Source organism: Stylophora pistillata, chromosome 6 (assembly GCF_964205215.1).
Source record: "Stylophora pistillata chromosome 6, jaStyPist1.2, whole genome shotgun sequence".
Lineage (NCBI taxonomy): Eukaryota > Metazoa > Cnidaria > Anthozoa > Scleractinia > Pocilloporidae > Stylophora > Stylophora pistillata.
This window is the reverse complement of record NC_142524.1, coordinates 4,620,538-4,645,630: the sequence shown is the minus strand read 5'-3', so window position 1 is coordinate 4,645,630 and position 25,093 is coordinate 4,620,538. Positions and strand designations below refer to the sequence as shown.

The 25,093-nt window shown below is 41.1% G+C and overlaps 2 protein-coding genes across 2 annotated transcripts; one reads left to right on the top strand and one right to left on the bottom strand.

Annotated features, from left to right (window-relative positions):
* Positions 1-37: 37 nt before the first annotated feature.
* LOC148727861 (uncharacterized) lies at positions 38-20,058 on the top strand. The gene is given in 4 exon segments (XM_088724886.1): positions 38-357; positions 6,463-7,369; positions 9,326-16,068; positions 18,145-20,058. Coding segments are annotated over 3 exon segments (8,793 nt in total). The 5' UTR covers positions 38-357; positions 6,463-6,515; the 3' UTR covers positions 19,341-20,058.
* On the bottom strand, positions 19,477-24,791 carry LOC148727860 (uncharacterized). The gene is made up of 3 exons (XM_088724884.1): positions 24,755-24,791; positions 21,368-21,458; positions 19,477-20,485 (listed from the first exon to the last, which is right to left on the bottom strand). The coding sequence occupies exons 1-3, from the start codon at positions 24,789-24,791 to the stop codon at positions 19,477-19,479; spliced, it is 1,137 nt and encodes a 378-aa protein (XP_088581010.1).
* Positions 24,792-25,093: the final 302 nt, after the last annotated feature.

Below are 25,093 nucleotides of genomic sequence, written 5' to 3'. Positions count from 1 at the left end.
CATCGCTTCCAATTTCTTGGATTACGACGCACTGTGCAACACGAGAGTTTCACCTGAGATCGGGAATTGTGTAATAACACGTAATTTTTTAAATAGTTTAGAATCGAAGGGAAATTTCCCTTGCTTTGCAAGCTCAAGTGCATCTGACCTATGACCATCACGCCATATTTGTTTCCAAAAACAATAGTTTGACTGCTTCGATGCATAAGTTAATTTGAGTTGCGTTTCTAACACTGATCGCCCTTTAAGAATTAATTTCAAGTTCTAATCATTGGATTTGTGCATGATTCATAACGGTAATCAGCCTCATCATGCGCTGTCAAGACTTTTGACAATTTACTGAACTTGAATTTCAAGGTAGGTTGATAACATTTTTGCAATATACTTACTCAGCAAGACTAACTACCACATCGATGATAGAGGTTTGCTGGACAAACGGCATCTTTCATGACATGACAAGAAATATCGCTGCATCTTGTCGTTTTCTGACAGCCTTTGTTAGTCGCTACGACCTGAGATATGTTACGTGCTTTTAAAAACAGTCACAACAGAAATGAGAACACCATATCGATGGAGGTCTATGATAAATTAAAATCTTCAATCATTGCGGAAGCTTTTCGCGTAGTTATCGAAATATCTATCGAAGTCTAAGTTAAACTCGAGTCAAGGAGTCCTAAGAATGGGTGAGACTGAGTCAGTCCCTGAGACTGCGAAATGCACATTACGGGATTTTTCCAAAGTCTTCAGCTTCCAATAATTTGTTCTGTTTGTTACTGCGTCATCACTTTCGATTTCTTGAAATCCGGTCGACGTAGGGTGCAACACGAGAGTTTTAATATAGCCTCGGATACATCTAAAAAGAGGATGAGGGAGAATACAGGGTTATAAGCTAAGAGAAGAAAGTGTAAGGTGTATGTCTTCAATCTGATGTCAACTCAGACGCCTTTCATTTCTGAATGTTGGGGGTTTAAAGTTAATTTATGTAAATTTGCGTGTTACGAGGAATCTTTTTATTTTCATTAATGTGCATTTGAATCATTAAGCGTGAACAAGGAGATCATTGTTTAAAAACTCTATGATTTTGTAGGAAACTTTACTTCTGTCGTTTCTTTTATCTATTTTTACTTTTTTTGTGCTTTTTTCCACTGTCACCGCACACAAAGCAGTTTAAGAATGGCTGCCTGTAAGGATCGAGAGTCGTCCGTCAGCGACCATTTTGGTGAATTGCTCATACTTTGCCCAACGATACCCTTTGGTAAACTGTTTTCAAAAATCAAGTTTAAAAGTTCCGACGAGTGTTAATTTTTCAGAAATTTGCGAAAATTTGAAAACGCGGTTTAAGTGCGGTTTTCCGCCTGGCAAATTGTCCAAAATTCACTGCAAAACCCAAGCTTCGTTGAAGGCTTAAAATGAATTCACTTAACACCAAACTTCACACGTTTTAAGAAAAAGTCTTCCCATTCATTTGTGTTGTGTTAATTTTTTCCGTACACAGCTATATTGTAATTTTTTTTTGTCCCTTAAGCAACACCCTCAAAAAGTGCTGTACACGGGGCGAAAAATAGGTAAAATTTAACGCGATAAAAGTATACCTGGTACATAATTTTTTAAATTTTTAACTAGATGTTCGTAATTAAATGTCATTATTCAATACCTGAGTAAATTTGGTGCTTTGAATCGGAACGCTTCCGTTTGAAAATACCACAAATGTTTGTGTCCTGAGCGAGCAAAGATATATGTTGTGTAAACAAACGCTGATCTAATTATTCCCTGCCAGGTAGAAAAAGGTTTTGAAATCAACTTTAATTTTGGAAATTTTTTGCTGTTATGCCACAAGATATTAGGTAAAAGGGAAATCATACATTCAGAGTTGCGTGAGAGCAAAGAGAACATAAAATCAGTGTCGAAAATGTACTTACGGTTGTTACATCGATCACCATTATGCAAATTACTACCTCAGCTGTAGGAAAACTATGATATCTCTTGCTCATTTTGTTGAATGACTCATTTAACCATTTTGATGAATTGCTCATATTTCGCCCAGAGAAACCTTTCAGTAAACCCTTTTCAAAAATCATGTTTTTAAGTTCCAGCGATTCTTAACTTTTCATAAATTTACGAAAATCTGAAAACGCGGTTTCAAGTTACCTGAGTTCAGGCTCCAAATGTCGCACAATCAAAAATTAACTGCGAAAACCAAGCTCCGCTCAAGGCTTAAAATGAAATCAATCAACAGAAAACTTCACACGTTGTAAGGAAAGCTATTCTTATTCAATTCTGGTGAGTAAATTTTCTCGTGCACATCGATTTTGGGATTACTTAAGCCCTTGAAAGAACATCCTTACAGACCACGCAAAATGGCGTTGAAAAACGGGAACTTGAACTTGAACTTTATTTTTATTTAGACACGGTAAATCTATCAGATAAAATAATAATATTATTACAATCTATTTTTACAGTTACAATCTATTTTAATCTATATAAACATGATCTAAAATTTAAAAGTAAAATAGAAAAAAATAAAGAAATTCTGCTTTACATAGATGCCGTGTGTGTTTTGTCGATTCAGAGGAAGAAATTGCGACAACCATTTCGGAAGGATTGAAGTGATTTTGCTTGCCGCAATTCAGGGGACAAGCTATTCCAGATAACCGCACCGTTATAGCTAAAGCTATTTTTCAGGAAATTGGTGCGAGGCAATGGAACAGCTTGTTTGTTTTCAGAGTTCCTTAGATTATATGGAGGATCATATTTAGTGAAAAGAGAACCAAGATAGTCGGGCGCAAGACCATGTATAGATTTATATACCATGGTGGCCACTTGTATTTGTCGCTGAGTATCTAACCGTCTCCAGTTAAGTTGCACAAAAAGAGGATCAGCGCTTGTGTCATAACTGGAGAAGGTCAGAATACGGGCAGCCCGGTTTTGCAACTTTTGGAGCTTATTCGAAAGACCCTTGTTACAATGCCCCCAGACCTCGCTGCAGTAATTAAAGTACGGTTGAACTAAGACATTGAAAACGGACTCAAGCGTGGTTCGAGCGTGGCTCAAGCGTGGTTTTTCGCGCGAAAAAAATGTAGCTGTTACCTGACACTTTGGATTTTTAACAATATCTTCGTCAAACATTGCTATTTCCATTCACTGTGCAATTTTTGATGCTCTGAATCGCATTGCTTCCTTTCGAAAATGTCAGAGGTGTTCGTGACCTGAGCGAGCAAAATGATAAGTGTGTAAACAAATAACTAGGTAATTTAACCATACTGAGTTGTTAAATATCCAAATTAAATTCGGTCTCCGTTGTAGTGACTTATAGCTTGTAAAATGTAAAGAAACAGGTCAAAAATTTTGCAAGATGTTTGACAAGGTTCTCCAAAACATTTTTGGGCTGAAAAATCTGCAAGTGAAGTACACATTACATTACCATCTTCTCACATTCAAGTAATGCAAAAGATACATTCGAAAGAAGCTACTTAAGACTTGATCCCACATTGATAATCTAAATACTTTTTATCTTTTACAATGAGAACTCATTTTCTACAAGTATAAATATAAAGAAAGGCGCCTTATTACCTTCAAAGTAATTTAATACAAGAGAACAGGTCTTATTCTCCTGGTAATTATTAATGTCACACAACGTAACGTAATTGGAAACGTTTTGGGGATGCTTTAGCGCCATTCCGCAAAGATCGTACTGATCGTTGATCAGGGGATGGTCAAGTTGTATTGACGTGACAGTCTCCTTTGCCGCGCTAAAATTACTCTCCTCCTGAGCTGCTCGGATATCAGCGTCATCAGCATCTCATTGGCGTACTAACGCACTCTGTCTTGAGAAGAAAGAGGTGATCTGGGTAGTTGTGAGGAATTCCGATGACTGGAAAACTCGTGCACCATCGGTGCCCCGGGCACGCCGCGTTTCTCGAGCAACTACCTCAGCGTCAAGCTTGTGGCCTGTCGTTTGCCCTATTCGAAATTTAGACAGAAGGTACGACTTTTGTTTTTCGTTGAATCTGTAAGCCTTCTTTATTACTCTGAGAGCGCAGCCTTTTTTCAGAGAAATACGAGAATCTTCCTTTCCCACAGTATACTGGGTATACTGACGCACTATCCTTTGCCCTTTGTAGTAAATCTGAGATTGAAGTGTAAAAGTGTTATCGTGTGGTTATCAGACCTTGAGTGAAGTTTTTGTTTTTTCCAGTCTTTGGTATATTTGTGACAGCCCATTTAGGGTCTCATGTGGTGCGTGTTTGCTGGGATCGGATGTCGGTTATGATAAGTAGAAATAATTCGTATTGGTACACTGAAATGCTTGTACAGAATGCTGTTCTCCCCCTGCATTCTCAGGAATCATTGATCAATATATACATATTATCTCTATATATATGAAAAACAACCATTGAATTGTTTAAGAGTCATTCAACAAACTGAGCAACAGATATCATAGTTTTCCTACAGCTGAGGTCGTAATTTGCATAATGGTGATCGATGTAACAACCATATGTACATTTTCGACACTGATTTTATTTTCTCTTTGCCCTCACGCAACTCTGAATGTATGATTTCCCTTTCGCCTAATATCTTGGGGCATACCAGCCAAAATTTCCAAAATTAAAGTTAATTTCAAAACCTTTTTTTACCTGGCAGGGAATAATTAGATTAACGTTTGTTTACACAACACATATCTTCTGCTCGCTCAGGACACAAATATTCGTGGTATTTCCAAAAGGAGGCGTTCCGATTCAAAGCACCAAATTTTACTCAGGTATTGAATAAGGACATTTTATTCCGAATACCTCGTTAAAAAGCTAAAAAATTATGTACCAGGTATACTTTTATCACATTAAATTTTACCTATTTTTCGCCCCGTGTACAGCACTTTTTGAGGGTGTTGCTTTAGGGACAAAAAAAAATCACAACATAGCTGTGTACGGAAAAAATTAACATAACACAAATGAATGGGAAGACTTTTTCTTAACACATGTAAAGTTTGGTGTTAACTGAATTCATTTGAAGCCTTCAACGGAGCTTGGATTTTGCAGTGAATTTTGGACAATTTGCCAGGCGGAAAACCGCACTTAAACCGCGTTTTCAAATTTTCGCAAATTTCTGAAAAATTAACACTCGTCGGAACTTTTAAACTTGATTTTTGAAAACAGTTTACCAAAGGGTATCGTTGGGCAAAATATGAGCAATTCACCAAAATGTTCGCTGACGGACGATTCTCGATCCTAACAGGCAGCCATTCTTAAAACAGTCAAATAGAAAGCAGTTCGATTTTCGTCTTGGGTCACAGGTCAACAATAGTGATTTTGTGTAAAAAGGCTTGGTGAAAAGTCGCGCTTCATCACGCTCCGCTAGTGCACCAACTCATCTGCACCAAAATTGAATGATGACCTTCTCCTGTTGTAGCTGGGTTACTGTGTCATAAGTAGGATACATTACTCTCTTAATATTAAAAATGATGACACCCATAAAGTAAATTTTGAACGGATGACCCCAACGTTTTTATATTCACCAACTATTACATCAATCAATTAGAAGCTTCAGTAATCCCCCATCCGTCTGTGCCCGGGGGAGGGAAATTCAAAACTTGCATGGATGGAGACTCATCCTCGGAGACCCAGGGGCTGTGGGTCGATTTCAAGTTAGCTCTTCATGCCCTAACTTGAAATCGACCCACAGCCCCTGGGTCTCCGAGGATGATGGAGACTATGAATCGGAAGTGTCAATTTTCTTCTCCTTTATTTTTTTTTTCTTTTCTTTTGTTTTTTCTTTTTTCGTAAATGGTGGTCAATGAGTATAAAGTCGTGGTTACTGATCTGACTTTTACAAAAAGTGTGACCATCAGAGCCAGCACTTGAGTGAGGCATTTCTGGGGGGGATCCAGGGTTGGTTTGGGTGGTTCGGTCGAACCCCCTGAATTTTCCCTCATGACGCTGGAAATCATGTTTCCAAAGACCTAATTTTGAAAATCTCGGACCCCTCAGGAGGGGGACAATTCTCCGAACCCCCCTTGACTAAATCCTGGATCCGCCCCAGCATTTAAACGCAATTTTGGCCCAGGGGGGGCTGGAATTTGAACGAACCAACTCTTAAAAGTTCAAATGTCAGGAGGTTTCCTGAGGGGAGGGGGATGTTCAAACTTTCAATTGATCGACATCTATTTGTGGTTATCAGCATGTACTTGCATATTCATGAGTCTGCTAGGTTCTGTTCCGAACTGGTGGGATACACTCTACTCTCAAACGTCAAATCTTAGTTTTTATCGTTTTCATGTCGCAACTTCCTACCCTCTCTCAATTTTTAAAAAGCGCGAATGTGTAAGTGCGATGTCACGCAACTTCCGTTTAGTTCGATCGCTCATGGTTCGTGCTTTTCAGTTGTTCGCGTTTTTGTAATGGGGTGTGTTAAGTATATTTGACATGTCACACTGAATAAATCACCTCTCAAAATATCTCTGTTTAGGTTGTTAAAGAAATTGTATCCAACTGCTGCGATCTCAAAAGTCAGAGCCAAACATGTCGCTGCAGCCCTTTAGTGACAAGCAGCTGAATTATTTCAAGTTTGCCTCCATCGTGTTGAATGAGTTCGCGAACGCTTTGCGGCAAACGTTCAAGTCCATGTGGGACAACACTTTTGGGCATCGGCCCGGATATCAATTGTGGGATGACTCCACAGCAGTAAGGAATTTGTTCCTCGCCGAAGAGGGTGGCAAGTCCAAAGTTCCTACACACCTCTCCTTTGAAGAATGGGACTGTACAGCCCTTTTTCAGACTACCATATATGCGCAGTCCTTCGCTATGCTGGACAGCACAGGCCATAAGAGGACCCTTGGTGAGTTGTACTTGAATCACCTTAAAATACCTCATGGAAAGTTTCATGTATCTGTGGTGAGTCCAAGTGGAAACCAAGCCGAGACGTTTACACTCGCGATTGATCAGCTTCGACTGTTAAGAAATTCACTTTGTCACTCACAAAAGTCGGAGATTAATAAACCAACATTTGACCGATACATGCAGCTGGCTAAAGAAGCATTCGAAACTCTTGGTATCAAAACCGACCCAATTGATGTCATCGGTAGTTTGACAGAGTCCGACTTTCCCACAACAGCAGTTCGCAATCTGGAGCACGGTATCAATCAAGAGCTTCGAGAGCGAATCAAATTTCTCGAAGGCGAGGGTTCAAGTATTGACGAATTAAAGGCGTTGACAAATGCAATAAAGGAAAAAGTTGAAGGCGGAGCAAGTAAGGAAGACCTTGCTTTATTGAAGAAGAAGATGGAGGAATTGAAAGAACAAATTAATACAACCCAGAAAGGTACAATCTTAATACACTTCTGTACTAGCTACGTTATATTTTTACAGTGTTGTCATTAGGAGCCGGTAGGCGGCGGAAACCCGCCGGCTGTCAGGCCATTTTACGCCGCCTACTTTATGACCAGAAATTTTGTAATAGTGAGATTTGTCTTCCCAAGAAATCTTTTTTGTAAATCTGAGACTTACTTTAGTGATCATTCTCTTGTATATATCTGATGTTATGGAAGAAGGAAAAAACTGAAAACTTGTACAGGAACTATTGTGCAAAAACTATCAGTGGTGTTGACAGTTTACTTGAGTAATATAAATGCGTCACCGTCATAAAGCACGAAACCATCGCAATTCACATGTGCGTTGATGCTTCAAAAATCGAAAATGATGGCCAGCGAAGAAAGCGATCTCTTCGCGATTACTTGTCAAGTCAATCGAAGAAGACAAAATCTAGCAAAAAAAGAGAGCCACCAAGATAAGAGGTAGTTTCGAGCGCTGTCAAATATTATAATTGTGAAGCTCCTGAAGCATTTAATACCAAGATAAACTGGCCCCATTTGGTCAAATACAGTGGCAAATTATCGCTGATCCACTACATACTTTCAAAAGAGCTTTCAGAGGGTTGGAGAAGGAAGTGTCTATAAAGATCTTTTTCACCTTGCTGAAACTGTTGTGTCCATTCCACTCTTAAGATTTCAAAGGCAGGAAGATTTTCCTTTGTTGTAAACATGTACCGTTAAATAATTTAACTTCTCATTGGAATATGTTCTTTCTGGTTCGGGACAGAGAGACTTTAACTGCTTTTGTAGAATCGCAGAATAGAACATATAATTTACGTTATCCGACAGAGACATGACAACAATTTTGAAGGGAAATTTTGTTCTTTTGTTTATGACTTCGACAGAGATACGTGAACATTAAGTTCTGCGATTTAAAATGTCATTCCAACCATACACGTGGCCGTCAAAGTTGCTGCTAGATTGTTGGTTTTTTTTAAGGATTTTGCAATGTTAGAATGCTCACCAAATATGGACCTTTTGGAATACTTGTCATTAAACCCCTCAGACAATTCTAATTAAAAAATAAACTAAGGTGAATGTTTCGTGATTTTGCAAACCTTGCAGCATTTGGTGACTGATTTCCAGATATTTATCAGTTGTGATGTTTAGAGATGAGAGGAAATACTTTGATGAATGAAACATACCCTTATTTTAAATAAAAACGTGAAGCTTGTGTCCAGAGGGTTTTTATAGCGATAAACAGGGAAATTGAATTTAACATCAATGTCTGGCTAAAAAAAATGCTGCTCAAACATGCCCCAGAATGCTGGAAAATGCATCTCAGAGAGTTTCAAATTTCAAATTTTTCCAGGGGAACACACCCCCAGACCCCCCTTGAGGGGCGTGTTGTGCAGCCACCTACTCAGTTCAGATCAGACACCTATTACATTTTCTTGTGACAACCCTGTTTTTAAAGGGTTTTTTTTCTATCTTCACCGCTAAAATATAGGGCAGAATGCATAGTCATCATTTATTATTCATAACTGATAAAGCGGTAAATTTTAACGCGACCTCGCTTTGAAGGGCCCTAAATTAGAGAAGAATGGACTAAAATTGACCCACTAGGCTTCGTGAAATTCACTTTACTGAGTTTTAAAAGTGCATGCTAACTTCTAAATTAGTACACGGAATTTTGAAGATTAAAGATGTGTTTACGATTTGTATCTAAAATGAAGGAAATTACATGAAGTAAAAGAATTATCCTTTCGCGCCTGAAAGTTGCAAAAACCAACCTTTTGTTTACCCGAGAGTATTGCATACATTTCAATTGTTTGAAACAGATTGCTGAGAGATAAAAAATGGTGTGCAAGGCTCACTTTGTTGCGTCAGAGGCATACGGCTCAGTTGCTGAGCAACTTTCAAAAAGCCCCACGACATTTGATGAATCATGCTGACAATTTAAGGTTTAATTGCGTTATTTCGACATTATCATTGATTTAAACTTCTTTAATATCATAACAGATTACTTACCATGACTGTCACTGTTCTTTGCCATTTTAAAGATTCGAAGGCATTGCTTCCGCCATTATGTCTTCCTCCACACTTCACTGGCCGCAAAAGAGAATGTGAAGACATCGTCGGTCACGTGGCTTCCACATCCACCCGAATCGTGTCGATATGGGGCTCGCCTGGTTTCGGAAAAACTTCTGTGGCAACTGCTGTGGGACATAAACTCCAGGATAAAGAATTGTCCGTCTACTTCTTCTCCTTACGAGGGATAAACTCAAAATCTGATTTGATATCAAAGCTGTTTAACTTTTTCAGGAGAGCTTCTACAGAAGATGAAATACCCCAGCGGCTAGCAATGGACGAAGAACTTTTTCAAGATCTGGCCAAGATTCCAGACAAGTTTGTGGTGATTCTTGACAATGCTGATGAATTACTCGAAAGCGGAGCGCCAAACGTGATAGAAGATTTCGTACAGTTTCTTAGAGACATTCTCAGTCGATCCAAGAAGGCAACTTTTGTTATTACCACAAGGGAGTCGCTTGAATTTATGAATGTGCACTTTAAAGACCACCAGGCAGTGAGAATAGGGCCATTAGATGAGTCCTTCTCTCAAGCGTTGGTGACTGAGTTACTTCCAAATGCTATTTCCGCATCTGACTGTGGAAAAATTGCGAAAATCTGCGAGCATGTGCCGCTGGCCATTAAGCTGTTGTGCTCCACCATTTCTGAAGATAGCACTCAAGCAAGTCACTTTGTTGAGGAGTGGAAGGAATCTGTAGAAAGAAACATTGTCGATCTGTTAGACAATCCAGACTATCCTAGTAATCTGAGATTAAAATTTCTATTTGAATCATCCTTTCTAAGACTTTCAGTACAAGACAAAGAGGCAGTGGTTTCTTTGAGCATTCTATCTGAAGATTTTAACATCTCGGTTGCCCAAGCCGTTATGGGAGTTAAAACAAAGCTCCAGGCAAAGAAAATCTTACAAAGGCTTCAAAGGAAATCACTTCTTGACTCTGGTTCCAAACCTGATTCATTTTCGATGCATAAACTACTTCAGTCCTTTGTTAGAGAAAGAGGAGAAGACGAAATGAAAGAAGCAGTGCTGAATTCAAAAGTGCGCTTTTCTGCATTTTACGTTTCTCTTTTCGAGAAGTTGAACGCACAGTTTTTGACAGGACATTCAAAGTCAGCATTTGTTGAATTCTATGAAGAGAAGCAAAATATTATTCAGAGTCTAACCGAAAGTTGTTCGGATCCTAAGACATGTGACGCTGTTTTTGGTGTTTTAATAGAAGCAGAGATATTTCTAGATTCCCTGTTCTGGTGCGAGGGAAACGTCTTCAACGAGCTTTATGAATCAGCAATCAATCAAGCGAAAGAACTTAGAAAAAGCGTTTTTCACAACCAGCTTCTGGTTTCCCTGGCGTTTGGTGAGGTGTGTTGGGGCACAGAAGGAAGAACGATGAAGCTGCTTTCCGACGCCGAGGAGGAGCAAATGTCATGTTCATCTTTCTCAGTGGGACATAGAGGAAAACTCTTGTGTTATAGAGGAATCTGTCAAGTGGCTTCGGGGAAAACAGAGGATGGAGTTCGAAACTTAGAAAATGCTCTTTCGTTAATGTCTAGCAACGCTGACCAGAGAATTCTTAGAGTAACGGCAATACAAGTTCTTACGATTTATCACCGCTTTAAAAACCAATTTTCAGTTGCTTCAGAGTTTTATAACAAGGCGTTGCAAGAATGTAGAGCAGTGGGAGACACAAGTCTTCTTATCATTCCACCAATGGAAGAAAAAGAATTGAACTTTGTCGATGGAGAAATTCAAGAACGAAAGCCAGATAGTCTTATTACTCAACCACTCAGACTAGAAATTATCTGTGTTATCAGCGAAGCAACCAAGCATTTATTTGATGACTGTATCAAGCGATTAATGAGGAATGCTGTTATTCAAATCGCAGAGGAAATACATAAGCCGCTCTGTCTTACATCATTTGGGAAAGCACACGCAAACACGGCTCAGAGTTACGAATCCCTCGGATCAACACAACACAATTTGGGCGACCTAGCTTCAGCACTTCAGTCGAAACGGCATGCTCTTAGTATCAGAGTTGAACTGTTTGGAAAAGAACACCCAAACACAGCAAGGAGTTATCAATCACTCGGAGAAACACAGCACGCACTGGGTGACTTTGCTTCAGCGCTTCAGTCCAAACAGCATGCACTCGACATCCGTATTAAACTGTTTGGAAAGGAACACGCAGACACAGCCAGGAGTTACCAATCACTCGGATTAACACAGTACAACCTTGGCGACTTTGCTTCAGCGCTCCATTCTGAAGAACACGCACTCGACATCCGTATTAAACTATTTGGAAAGGAACACGCAGACACAGCCAAGAGTTATGACTCACTTGGAGTAACACAGCACGCATTGGGTGACTTTGCTTCAGCGCTTCAGTCCAAACAGCATGCACTCGACATCCGTATTAAACTGTTTGGAGAAGAACACGCAGACACAGCCAGGAGTTACCAATCACTCGGAGTAACACAGCACAACCAGGGCGACTTTGTTTCAGCGCTTCAGTCCAAACAGCATGCACTCGACATCCGTATTAAACTGTTTGGAAAGGAACACGCAGACACAGCCAAGAGTTATTACTCACTCGGAGTAACACAGCACGCACTGGGTGACTTTGCTTCAACGCTTCAGTCCAAACAGCATGCACTCGACATCCGTATTAAACTGTTTGGAGAAGAACACGCGGACACAGCCAGGAGTTACGAGTCACTCGGAGTAACACAGCACAACCAGGGCGACTTTGCTTCAGCCCTTCAGTCCAAACAGCATGCACTCGACATCCGCATTAAACTGTTTGGAAAGGAACACGCAGACACAGCCAAGAGTTATGACTCACTCGGAGTAACACAGCACAACCTAGGCGACTTTCCTTCAGCGCTTCAGTCCAAACAGCATGCACTCGACATCCGTATTAAACTGTTTGGAGAAGAACACGCAGACACAGCCAGGAGTTACGAGTCACTCGGAGTACCACAGCACAACCAGGGCGACTTTGCTTCAGCGCTTCAGTCCAAACAGCATGCACTCGACATCCGTATTAAACTGTTTGGAAAGGAACACGCAGACACAGCCAAGAGTTATGACTCACTCGGAGTAACACAGCACGAGGTAGGCGACTTTGCTTCAGCGCTTCAGTCCAAACAGCATGCACTCGACATCCGTATTAAACTGTTTGGAGAAGAACACGCAGACACAGCCAGGAGTTACCAATCACTCGGAGTAACACAGCACAACCAGGGCGCCTTTGCTTTAGCGCTTCAGTCCAAACAGCATGCACTCGACATCCGTATTAAACTGTTTGGAAAGGAACACGCAGACACAGCCAAGAGTTATGACTCACTCGGAGTAACACAGCACGAGGTAGGCGACTTTGCTTCAGCGCTTCAGACTAAACAGCATGCACTCGACATCCGTATTAAACTGTTTGGAAAGGAACACGCAGACACAGCCAAGAGTTATCACTCACTCGGAGTAACACAGCACGAGGTGGGTGACTTTGCTTCAGCGCTTCAGTCTAAACAGCATGCACTCGACATCCGTATTAAACTGTTTGGAAAGGAACACGCAGACACAGCCAAGAGTTATGACTCACTCGGAGTAACACAGCACGACCTTGGCGACTTTGCTTCAGCGCTTCAGTCCAAACAGCATGCACTCGACATCCGTATCAAACCGTTTGGAGAAGAACACGCAGACACAGCAAGGAGTTACGAGTCACTCGGAGTAACACAGCACAACCAGGGCGACTTTGCTTCAGCGCTTCAGTCCAAACAGCATGCACTCGACATCCGTATTAAACTGTTTGGAGAAGAACACGCAGACACAGCCAAGAGCTATGACTCACTCGGAGTAACACAGCACGAGGTAGGCGACTTTGCTTCAGCGCTTCAGTCCAAACAGCATGCACTCGACATCCGTCTTAAACTGTTTGGAAAGGAACACGCAGACACAGCCAGGAGTTAACAATCACTCGGATTAACACAGCACGACCTTGCCGACTTTACTTCAGCGCTCCATTCTGTAGATCACGCACTGGACATCCAAATTAAACTGTTTGGACAAGAACACGCAGACACAGCCAAGGTTTAAGAGTTACTCGGAGTAACACAGCACGACCTAGGCGACTTTGCTTCAGCGCTTCAGTCCAAACAGCATGCACTCGACATCTGTATTAAACTGTTTGGAGAAGAACACGCAGACACAGCCAGGAGTTACAAGTCACTCGGAGTAACACAGCACAACCAGGGCGACTTTGCTTCAGCCCTTCAGTCCAAACAGCATTTACTGGACATCCGTATTAAACTGTTTGGAAAGGAACACGCAGACACAGCCAAGAGTTATGACTCACTAGGAGAAACACAGCACGAAGTAGGCGACTTTGCGTCAGCGCTTCAGTGCACACAGCATGCACTCGACATCCGTATTAAACTGTCTGGAGAAGAACACGCAGACACAGCCAAGAGTTATGACTCACTTGGAGTAACACAGCACAACTTAGGCGACTTTGCTTCAGCGCTTCAGTCCAAACAGCATGCACTCGACATCCGTATTAAACTGCTTGGAGAAGAACATGCAGACACAGCCAGGAGTTACGAGTCACTCGGATTAACACAGTGCAACCTTTGCGACTTTACTTCAGCGCTCCATTCTGAAAAACACGCACTCGAAATCCGTATTAAACTGTTTGGAGAAGAACACGCAGACACAGCCAAGAGTTGTGACTCACTTGGAGTAACACAGCACAAACTAGGCGACTTTGCTTCAGCGCTTCAGTCCAAACAGCATGCACTCGACATCCGTATTAAACTGTTTGGAGAAGAACACGCAGACACAGCCAGGAGTTACGAGTCACTCGCAGTAACACAGCACAACCAGGGCGACTTTGTTTCAGCGCTTCAGTCCAAACAGCATGCACTCGACATCCGTATTCAACTGTTTGGAGAAGAACACGCAGACACAGCCAGGAGTTACGAGTCACTCGGAGTAACACAGTACAACCAGGGCGACTTTGCTTCAGCGCTTCAGTCCAAACAGCATGCACTCGACATCCGTATTAAACTGTTTGGAAAGGAACACGCAGACACAGCCAGGAGTTACCAATCACTCAGATTAACACAGTGCAACCTTCGCGATTTTGGTTCAGCGCTCCATTCTGAAAAACACGCACTCGACATCCGTATTAAACTGTTTGGAAAGGAACACGCAGACACAGCCAAGAGTTATGACTCACTCGGAGTAACACAGCACGAAGTAGGCGACTTTGCTTCAGCGCTTCAGTCCAAACAGCATGCACTCGACATCTGTATTAAACTGTTTAGAGAAGAACACGCAGACACAGCCAGGAGTTACGAGTCACTCGGATTAACAAAGCACAACCAGGGCGACTTTACTTCAGCGCTTCAGTCCAAACAGCATGCACTCGACATCCGTATTGAACTGTTTGGAAAGGAACACGCAGACACAGCCAAGAGTTATGACTCACTCGGAGTAACACAGCACGAAGTAGGCGACTTTGCTTCAGCGCTTCAGTCCACACAGTATGCACTCGACATCCGTATTAAACTGTTTGGAGAAGAACACGCAGACACAACCAGGAGTTACGAGTCACTCGGAGTAACACAGCACAACCAGGGCGACTTTTCTTCAGCGCTTCAGTCCAAAGAGCATGCACTCGAGATCCGTATTAAACTGTTTGGAAAGGAACACATAGACACAGCCAGGAGTTACCAATCACTCGGATTAACACAGTGCAACCTTCGCGATTTTGGTTCAGCGCTCCATTCTGAAAAACACGCACTCGACATCCGTATTAAACTGTTTGGAGAAGAACACGCAGACACAGCCAAGAGTTATGACTCACTCGGAGTAACACAGCACGACCTAGGCGACTTTTCTTTAGCGCTTCAGTCCAAACAGCATGCACTCGACATCCCTATTAAACTGTTTGGAGAAGAACACGCAGACACAGCCAGGAGTTACGAGTCACTCGGAGTAACACAGCACAACCGGGGCGACTTTACTTCAGCGCTTCAGTCCAAACAGGATGCACTCGACATCCGTATTAAACTGTTTGTAAAGGAACACGCAGACACAGCCAAGAGTTATGACTCACTCGGAGTAACACAGCACGCACTGGGTGACTTTGCTTCAACGCTTCAGTCCAAACATCATGCACTCGAGATCCGTATTAAACTGTTTGGAGAAGAACACGCGGACACAGCCAGGAGTTACGAGTCACTCGGAGTAACACAGCACAACCAGGGCGACTTTGCTTCAGCGCTTCAGTCCAAAGAGCATGCACTCGACATCCGTATTAAACTGTTTGGAAAGGAACACGCAGACACAGCCAAGAGTTATGACTCACTCGGAGAAACACATCACGAAGTAGGCGACTTTGTTTCAGCGCTTCAGTCCAAACAGCATGCACTCGACATCCGTATTAAACTGTTTGGAGAAGAACACGCAGACACAGCCAGCAGTTATGAGTCACTCGGAGTAACACAGCACAACCAGGGCGACTTTGCCTCAGCGCTTCAGTCCAAACAGCATGCACTCGACATCCGTATTAAACTGTTTGGAGAAGAACACGCAGACACAGCCAGCAGTTATGAGTCACTCGGAGTAACACAGCACAACCAGGGCGACTTTGCCTCAGCGCTTCAGTCCAAACAGCATGCACTCGACATCCGTATTAAACTGTTTGGAAAGGAACACGCAGACACAGCCAAGAGTTACCAATCATTCGGATTAACACAGTACAATCTTAAACGCAGAATACAAGAAGTGGCGAGAAGACTGGCTGAAAATAAATAAGTTACTCTATGTTAGATACTTTAACCATATAGCCTTTATACTCATTTTTGTCTATAAAATAATCATTAATCAGCAATATTTAATATGTTGCAGGTTGTAGCTACCGAATTAATCTTTTGTAATACAAGAATTGGCGAGAAGACTGGCTGAAAATAAATAAGTTACTCTATGTTAGATACTTTAACCATATAGCCTTTATACTCATTTTTGTCTATAAAATAATCATTAATGAGTAATATTTAATATGTTGCAGGTTGTAGCTACCAAATTAATCTTTTGTAATAAATTACTTATTGACAAATTGTGGCAGGCTCTTAATTCTAACTATATCTGCCTTTCTTGTTCTTTGCTGGCTCTACAAATTTCCTTTCGTAGTGTTTCTGTCTTCATTTGTTTACATTGAATTTTGTGTTTCTGTATAACATCTTTGGCCAGTAAAAAAACACTGTACAGTAACATATAAATGAATAATGCTGTCCAAAACATCTTTTGCAATGCTGTTATCTACCACTTTGTCTGAGTCCAACAACATGGTGTTATATGCTTAGACCAATTGAACATCACAAGCTGATTTGGATTCTATCTTAACATTGTCAATCTTCAGCTGGAGACTTCCTGAGGTCAGAATCCTAAAATTATGTTCTATTCTCTTAAAAATTGTTTGAGCTTGTTTAGAAATAACCCAAAGTCCACCTCGGTTTAAAGATGAAATTAGTTTTTGACTCCCTGCAACATGCAAATCTTCTGCTTTGCCAGCTTTCAGTATTGAAGCTGTTTGTTCAGTATGTGCTGTGGGATTATATACATTGTTCACCTTGCTACAAAGCTTGTGCAGTACATATCCTCCAATATATTGTAACCCTGCCATTTCTCTATTACACAGTTTAGTAGGGATATTGGGATTTGGTGATTCATCTTTCTGTTTGCTGTGAGCTATCAAACAATCAGCCACTTTGGTACTAAGCAATGTTGCCGCATTACTTGACAACCCCACAAAAATCTTTGTTGAATTGAGGCCTATTCTTGAATAGTACTTCGAGTAGAATTGTTCTGCATTTTCAGTTTTAACCAAACGCATATACATGGATTCTTCTTCTGAGAAGTTCATATTTTCTTCATCCCAGGCAATCGTATATCTTCGTAGCTCTTCTTTTACGCTTTGAGGGTAGATTTTCTTTCAATTTTTTTATCTCGTGCTTTCATTGATAACGCTTCCAAGTCTTCAGCGGTGAATTTGGCTTCTTGAGTCGGTTGATTTCACCGCGCTTGTTCCTCCTTATGCTTTATTGTCTTGTCTTTTTAATCCAGCCTTAGTCTTACATTTCTTTTGGCACAACTCGCAAACAATTCCCTCTTCATATTGAACCGAAAAATCGAAGACTTTCAGTAAAAATAATATGTTGTTGTACTACGACCGATGCCATTGCTAAGGGCATCAATAACTACAAAGTTCTTGGGCGAACATAACGTTTTAAAGGCTTCTGAAAGACGTACAGAGTCAGCTGCTTCGACAAAGTGCTCTTGTAATTCTTCCTCGTTTTCCAAAGTTTCCAATATGGCATCAAAATCGTCGCCGAAGAAAAATAAGTCGTTCATGTCCTCCATGTTGTTTTGGCTCTGTGCAGGGTCATTGGTCCCGTGACGTTCAAGCGAAGCTCAGAGGACAGATAATAGGCCGGCCCTTTGAAGTTTGCCGCGTTTCCTAACCAGTCCCCTCTACGAACTATGGACACAGCCAGCAGTTATGAGTCATTCGGAAAAACACAGCACGACCTAGGCGACTTTTCTTTAGCGCTTCAGTCCAAACAGCATGCACTCGACATCCGTTTTAAACTGTTTGGAAAGGAACACGCAGATACAGCCAGGAGTTACAAATCACTCGGATTAACACAGTACAACCTTTGCGACTTTGCTTCAGCGCTCCATTCTGAAGAACACGCACTCGACGTTCGTCGTAAACTGTTTGGAGAGGAACACGCAGACACAGCCAGGAGTTATGACTCACTCGGAAAAACACAGCACGACCTAGGCGACTTTTCTTTAGCGCTTCAGTCCAAACAGCATGCACTCGACATCCGTATTAAACTGTTTGGAAAGGAACGCGCAGACACAGCCAAGAGTTACCAATCATTCGGATTAACACAGTACAATCTTCGCGACTTTGGTTCAGCGCTCCATTCTGAAAAACACGCACTCGACATCCGTATTAAACTGTTTGGAGAAGAACACGCAGACACAGCCAAGAGTTATGACTCACTCGGAGTACCACAGCACGACCTAGGCGAATTTGCTTCAGCGCTTCAGTCCAAACAGCATGCACTCGACATCCGTCTTAAACTGTTTGGAAAGGAACATGCAGACACAGCCAAGAGTTATGATTCACTAGGAGTAACACAGCACGAAGTAGGCGACTTTGCTTCAGCGCTTCAGTCCACACAGCATGCACTCGACATCCGTATTAAACTGTTTGGAGAAAAACACGCAGACACAGCCAGCAGTTATGAGTCATTCGGAAAAACACAGCACGAGGTAGGCGACTTTGCTTCAGCGCTTCAGTCCAAACAGCATGCACTCGATATCCGTATTAAACTGTTTAGAAAGGAACACGCAGATACAGCCAGGAGTTACAAATCACTCGGATTAACACAGTACAACCTTTGCGACTTTGCTTCAGCGCTCCATTCTGAAGAACACGCACTCGACGTTCGTCGTAAACTGTTTGGAGAGGAACACGCAGACACAGCCAGGAGTTATGACTCACTCGGAAAAACACAGCACGACCTAGGCGACTTTTCTTTAGCGCTTCAGTCCAAACAGCATGCACTCGACATCCGTATTAAACTGTTTGGAGAAGAACACGCAGACACAGCCAGGAGTTACGAGTCACTCGGAGTAACACAGCACCACCAGGGCGAGTTTGCCTCAGCGCTTCAGTCCAAACAGCATGCACTCCACATCCGTATTAAACTGTTTGGAGAAGAACACGCAGACACAGCCAAGAGTTATGACTCACTCGGAGTAACACAGCACGACCTAGGCGAATTTGCTTCAGCGCTTCAGTCCACAGAGCATGCACGCGACATCTGTTTTAAACTGTTTGGAGAAGAACACGCAGACACAGCCAGGATTTGACTCACTCGGAAAAACACAGCACGACCTAGGCGACTTTGCGTCAGTGCTTCAGTCCAAACAGCATGCACTCGACATCCGTATTAAACTGTTTGGAAAGGAACACGCAGACACAGCCAGGAGTTACCAATCACTCGGATTAACACAGTACGTTCGTTGCTTCGCGCGCGGACCTTGGCAGCTTATTCCATAGGAAAGGAGAAGCTAGCAGGAAAGCTCTGTCACCCAATCTTTTCTTAGTTTTCACACTTGGTCTTTCCGGCAAATGACCATTATCGTTGCACCTCAAAGGGTAGGACGAAGGCCGTTGAATACTAATTAAATCTGAAAGGTACTTAGGTGATAGGCCATGCAGAATTTTAAAATTTATCAAGAGTATCTTATAATGTATCCTGAAGCGCACTGGTAACCAATGTAGTTCAGCGAGTAGAGGTGTAATATGACAGAACTTGTGCGCACGATATATAAGTCTCACACTTGTATTCATAACACGTTGCAATTTCATAATTTGGTATTCTGGGATTCTGTACAAAAGGCTATTACAATAATCCAGTCTACTACTAAGGGAAGCATGAACTAATCTCTCAGTAGATTCCCTGGATAAATATTTCCTAATATGACATATATTGTATAAGTAATAGAAAACGCTGCTACAAGTCTTTGTAATGTGAGCTCCCATATCCAGATGCGTATCTAACCATGTGCCTAGATTGCGCTTGCACGCAGAGGCTATAGGAGAGACTTCAGTCTGCCCAATCTTGATGCTTTGGATTGAAACTTTTGAGAGCTGCTGACGTGTACCTATAATCAGGAACTCAGTCTTGTCATCATGGAGCATCAGCTGATCCTCCCTCATCCATGCTCGGACATCGCAGATACACTTTTGCATGGCTGATAGAGCATCGACTTCACTGGAAGAGTAAGAGGGCTTAAATGACAAATACAACTGTGTATCGTCAGCGTAAGTATGGACGAAGGGCAGATGCTGTTTAAGAATCTGGAACAGCTTTAACTCACATAGGTGAGTATGCACTATTTCTATCGCCTTCACACTTGTACAAGGAAATGAGTATGTAGCTATCAAGATACCATAGGGTAGACTGCACACTATGATTCCAGATCTGTTATGATGTGACACTCCATGTACCCTGAAGTAACAGAACAGAAAAACATTAATTTTTTTTTTATCAATAACATGAGTACTGGGGTAAATCAGTGGAAAACAGATCACACCGGCAAAAAAAAAAAAACATTTAGGGGTATTGTTAAATTGTATTTATCAAAATGATTTCAAGTTGACTATCTGAAAATTTGAAAACAATAATATAATAGTATAATGGCCTGCAAATGGTAGAGTTGCTGTAAAATTGTAACTTATTGAAATCACAAACAGAGTCCGGGAAGCTTAGAGCTCACCAAGCCGGTTATACAAGTATGTTACAAATATCTTCCTCTATGTCTATATATCTGTGTAACACCCCAAATATGGTGAGTCTGTGGGTTATGATAATGTGAACTAAATATTGTGGATTGCAGTTCAGCAATGGAAAAGGCCTGGTCAAGCATATTAATAAGAAGTTCACATTATTTGATAAACAGAAAACTAAATTTTTAAATACTTTTTTTATGAACCCTTTAACTCCCATGAGCGTAGAAGATAGATTTGATCCTCACAATATAAATACAGTATCATGCTGATAAGGGATGAGAATAATTAAAGAAAAAAATGAATTAAGGGGTTATTAGTTTAGGGGTTATTATTTAGTTGATCCTATATCAAATTCTCCAAACTAACATCATAAAAATTGTATGGCAGACAGTAAGGAGAATTGCTTGTGCCATGTAGGGAGTTAAAAGACCTTAGTTCACATCTTTTCTTTTGAAGTTTTTGTTATGAATACCAAGATTTGAATAAAGTAAATATTGAGGATACAGGGAATGGGTCAAAAAAAAAAAAAAACCCTGGCCGATACAAAGTGTATGTTGACAAATTTTCTTCCCTCTCAACTCAGCAAAGAAAATTACATTACCTACAAAAATTCTTTCTGTAGATAATGTATTTAATCTCTTGATTACCATTTGAAGTTTGCAGAATAAATCCCTTTTGGCATGCAGCAGAGTCTGTGGGAAAATGAAAGAAGGATTGAGAATCCTAGAAAACATTTATTTCTGTTGAAAGCACTTTAGACATTGCTTTACAGCCAACTTTTATTATAATGTTTTGATGATTCTGTAAAAATATAAATATTATAAAGCTGAACCCTTCTGCGCAGGTGTTTATGACTCCCACCACGCCTTCAGAACTGTAACGTTAACAACTTTGTTAATTTTGTTCCCCACAACCGCACAAGAAACTGTTTTAATCCGGAATTACTGCTGAAAACTCAGTCCTGTAAAACATCTTTATTTAAGGCCTCATATTTTAATAGAATTACAAAACTGTGGAATATTATGTGTAAAGTAGCTCCTCCGTCTTCCTTAGGTACTCTTTCATCCTTTAAGAACTTTGTCACTAATCACTATTTTAATTTATTAGCAAATGTTTTCGATATTGACCAACCGTGTACCTGGTCAGTGTTTATAGACTGTTCCTGCCATAGAACTCATTCGCACTGACTTAAAACTTTGTAATATTTATTTATTTTTTATTCTGTAGGGAGTTTCCTTGCATGGGTACTCACGTCCCGTTCGTTACTCCCTTTTGGCAATTTTTTGTACGTGTAACTTCTCGTTTATTACTTTTGTAACTTAGTAGAATGCCAATAAAATTATAAAAAAAATAAAAAAAAAAAAAAAAAAAAAAAATTTAAAAATTCCAATTTTGGCTGATTAAGTTCTTTACAAAACATTCCCTATGAAATAAAGGCTGATGGTTTCGAAAGAAACTGTTTGGGGCTGCGTCGGTGGGAGTAACAAAATAATTTGGATATATCAACAAAGTTGAAATGGTAAATTGGCCACCGTAACGATTACAAAAGCTGACGTTTCGAGCGTTAGCCCTTCGTCGAAGCGAATAGAGGAATTGTGGGTTGTGTGTGCTTTTAAAGGCAGAAAATGGAGCTACGTTATTGGTGGGAACATGGCAACGAGAAAAATAAGAATAATTTAGTGTAATGAAAAGCGTTCGTTGATCCCTGTGGGATTTAGACTGCCGGTTTGAATGATGAGCTTTTGTTCAAGATTTTTACGGCTTTCCGTGCTACCTAAGTGTAAGGAAAGACCGCAGATTGCGATATGTTGCTTAGAATGAGTAGGTAAATTAAAATGTCTAGCGACTGGTTTCGATGTGTCCTTGTCATTCCTTTCCACGTCTCGAAGGTGTTATCGGAATCGGTCACCTAGTCTTCTGCCTGTTTCGCTATGTATATCTTTTTGCAATAAGTGCAAGTTATGCAATAGATTATATTGGCGGAGGTGCACGTGAAGTGATCGGTGAACTTAATGGATCATTTAGGTCCCGATATTTTATCAGTGTTGTGAATGAAAGGACACGTTTTGCATCGTGCACGAGCGAATTTAAAAGTGCCTGATTGGTCATTAGTCTGAAAAGAACATATGACCAAACAATAACCTATGTTTTTGTCGCGTTTGAATGAAATGAGCGGAGGCTGCGAAAAAATAGTGCTTGCCTCTGGATCGTTTTAAAGTAATTTAAAGTTTTGAAGAATGATGGATTTAATTGAGTGGTTGTGAGGGTGAAACGTGAGAGTGAATGGAATGCGGTCGGAATCTTCCATATGCGACGTTTGTAGTGCTGAATGTCGATCAATAAGTTGGGCGCGGTGGTAACCCGCTTGAACGACAGAAACAGGGTAACCACGTTTATCGAAAAACTGGCACATTGACTCTGATTTGTGGTGGAAATCAGAGTCATCACTGCATAAACGACGAAGTCTTAGAAACTGAGAAAAAGGAATGGAATTCTCAACGTGAGATGGATGCGAAGACGAATATAACAAGTAATTATGCGAGTCTGTAGGTTTGTAATACACACTAGTGCATAAACCGTTACCTTCAATTGAAACTTTGATGTCTAAAAAGGATAAAGAATTGTCAGAAATTTCCCAGGTACATTTCAGATCCGGGTGAAAAGAATTGTCTGCGGTTATGAATTGAGTGAGGTCCTCTCTGGTAGAGGAGGTAGCGCCGATACAGTCGTCGATGTAGCGACCGTAGAGTTCAGGCTTGGACCCGTTGTATTGGCTGAAAAATTGATGTTCGACAAAACCTACAAAAAGGTTGGCATAGCTAGGTCCCATTTTGGTGTCCATGGCTACACCATTGGTTTGTTTGAAGAACTTGTTTCCGAATGAAAAACAAGTGAGTGTGAGCACTAGTTCGGCTAAGCGTAGTAGTGTTTTAGATTTAGGTTCCTTATCAGTACGTTGATCAAAAAAATGTTTAAGGGCCAGAAGGCCTTCGCCATTAGGAATGACAGTGTAAAGAGACGTAATATCCCCCAGGGATCAACGAACGCTTTTTATTCCACTAATTTATTCTTGTTTTACCCATTGCCATGTTCCCACCAATAACGTAGCTCCATTCTCTGCCTTTAAAAGCACACACAACCCACAATTCCTCTATTCGTTCCAACGAAGGGCTAACGCTCGAAACGTCAGCTTTTGTAATCGTTACGGTGGCCAATTTACCACTTTAACTTTGTTGATATATCCAAACTATATCATGTATAAATAGGAAATGAGACAATGTTCAGTATCCACATATAGTGCAGTGGTTTAAATCTGATCCTTAGAGAGGGACTTCTATGGATCAACACAATTGTGTGGCCAGGACTTGGAGTTAAACTATGTTCAGGAGCATTTTTCAACACTAATCCAGACTACAGACACCATTAACTTGTACTACAAAACAGTATTTCATGCATCAAGATTTTAAAAGGGAATTTAGTTCAACATGCATCGCATATTAATTTTGGGCTTTATCGCACATCAAGAACAAACCCTCTTGCCACCCTCATATAGTGTCTTGTCTGGATTGCTGGTCCTAGCAATATGTGGGATATGACTGCCATAATTATATGATGAAGCTATTTATGGCCAAAGTCTGCTTGCAAAACATGCGGTTCCCTAGGTGTAAGTCAGAAATAGCTAGAGCGCCGCTGCTGACACAAAAATTTGGCCATGGTGCTTGTTGATACTCATACGCTTTTACGAAGGGCTAACGCTCGAAATGTCAGCTCTTAAACTCTTTATGGTGGTCATTATCAACCTAGTTGACGAAACCAAATTACCAATTAAGACTCTGTTTTGTTTCAAAGTTGTGGGTCCAATGCAGGAAAGGTGATTTAGCTCTGAAGCGAGGTCTTTAAAGTTGTTTAATTCGCGTTGCCAGACCTGTGTATCGTTAGAGAAAAATTTGTAAACAGCGAACTTCACAAAACAGCATGAAACAAATACCTGAGACGAACTCACTCCAGGTCTCCCCTGATTGCATCTGTTAACCTCTTCTTTCTTGGCCTTACCCTTCCTTTAGTTCATCTGAAGCACTTACCGCTTAATCTATGTTAATATTTTGTTAGCAGAACAAATATCTGCCTGCTAGGAGAAGAAAACTCAAGGTTATGTTGTTATCGACAGGAATTCCTATCACATTAGTTACCAGTCTATTTCGGAACATTTCATCGGTTCGCAGCTATTCGTAGCCGGAAAAAAAGGAGCCTGCAGTGCCGGCGTATTTTGGGCGGACGAGTGCACATTTTATTAGGCCGCCATCTTAGATTTGGTAAATGTGGAGGA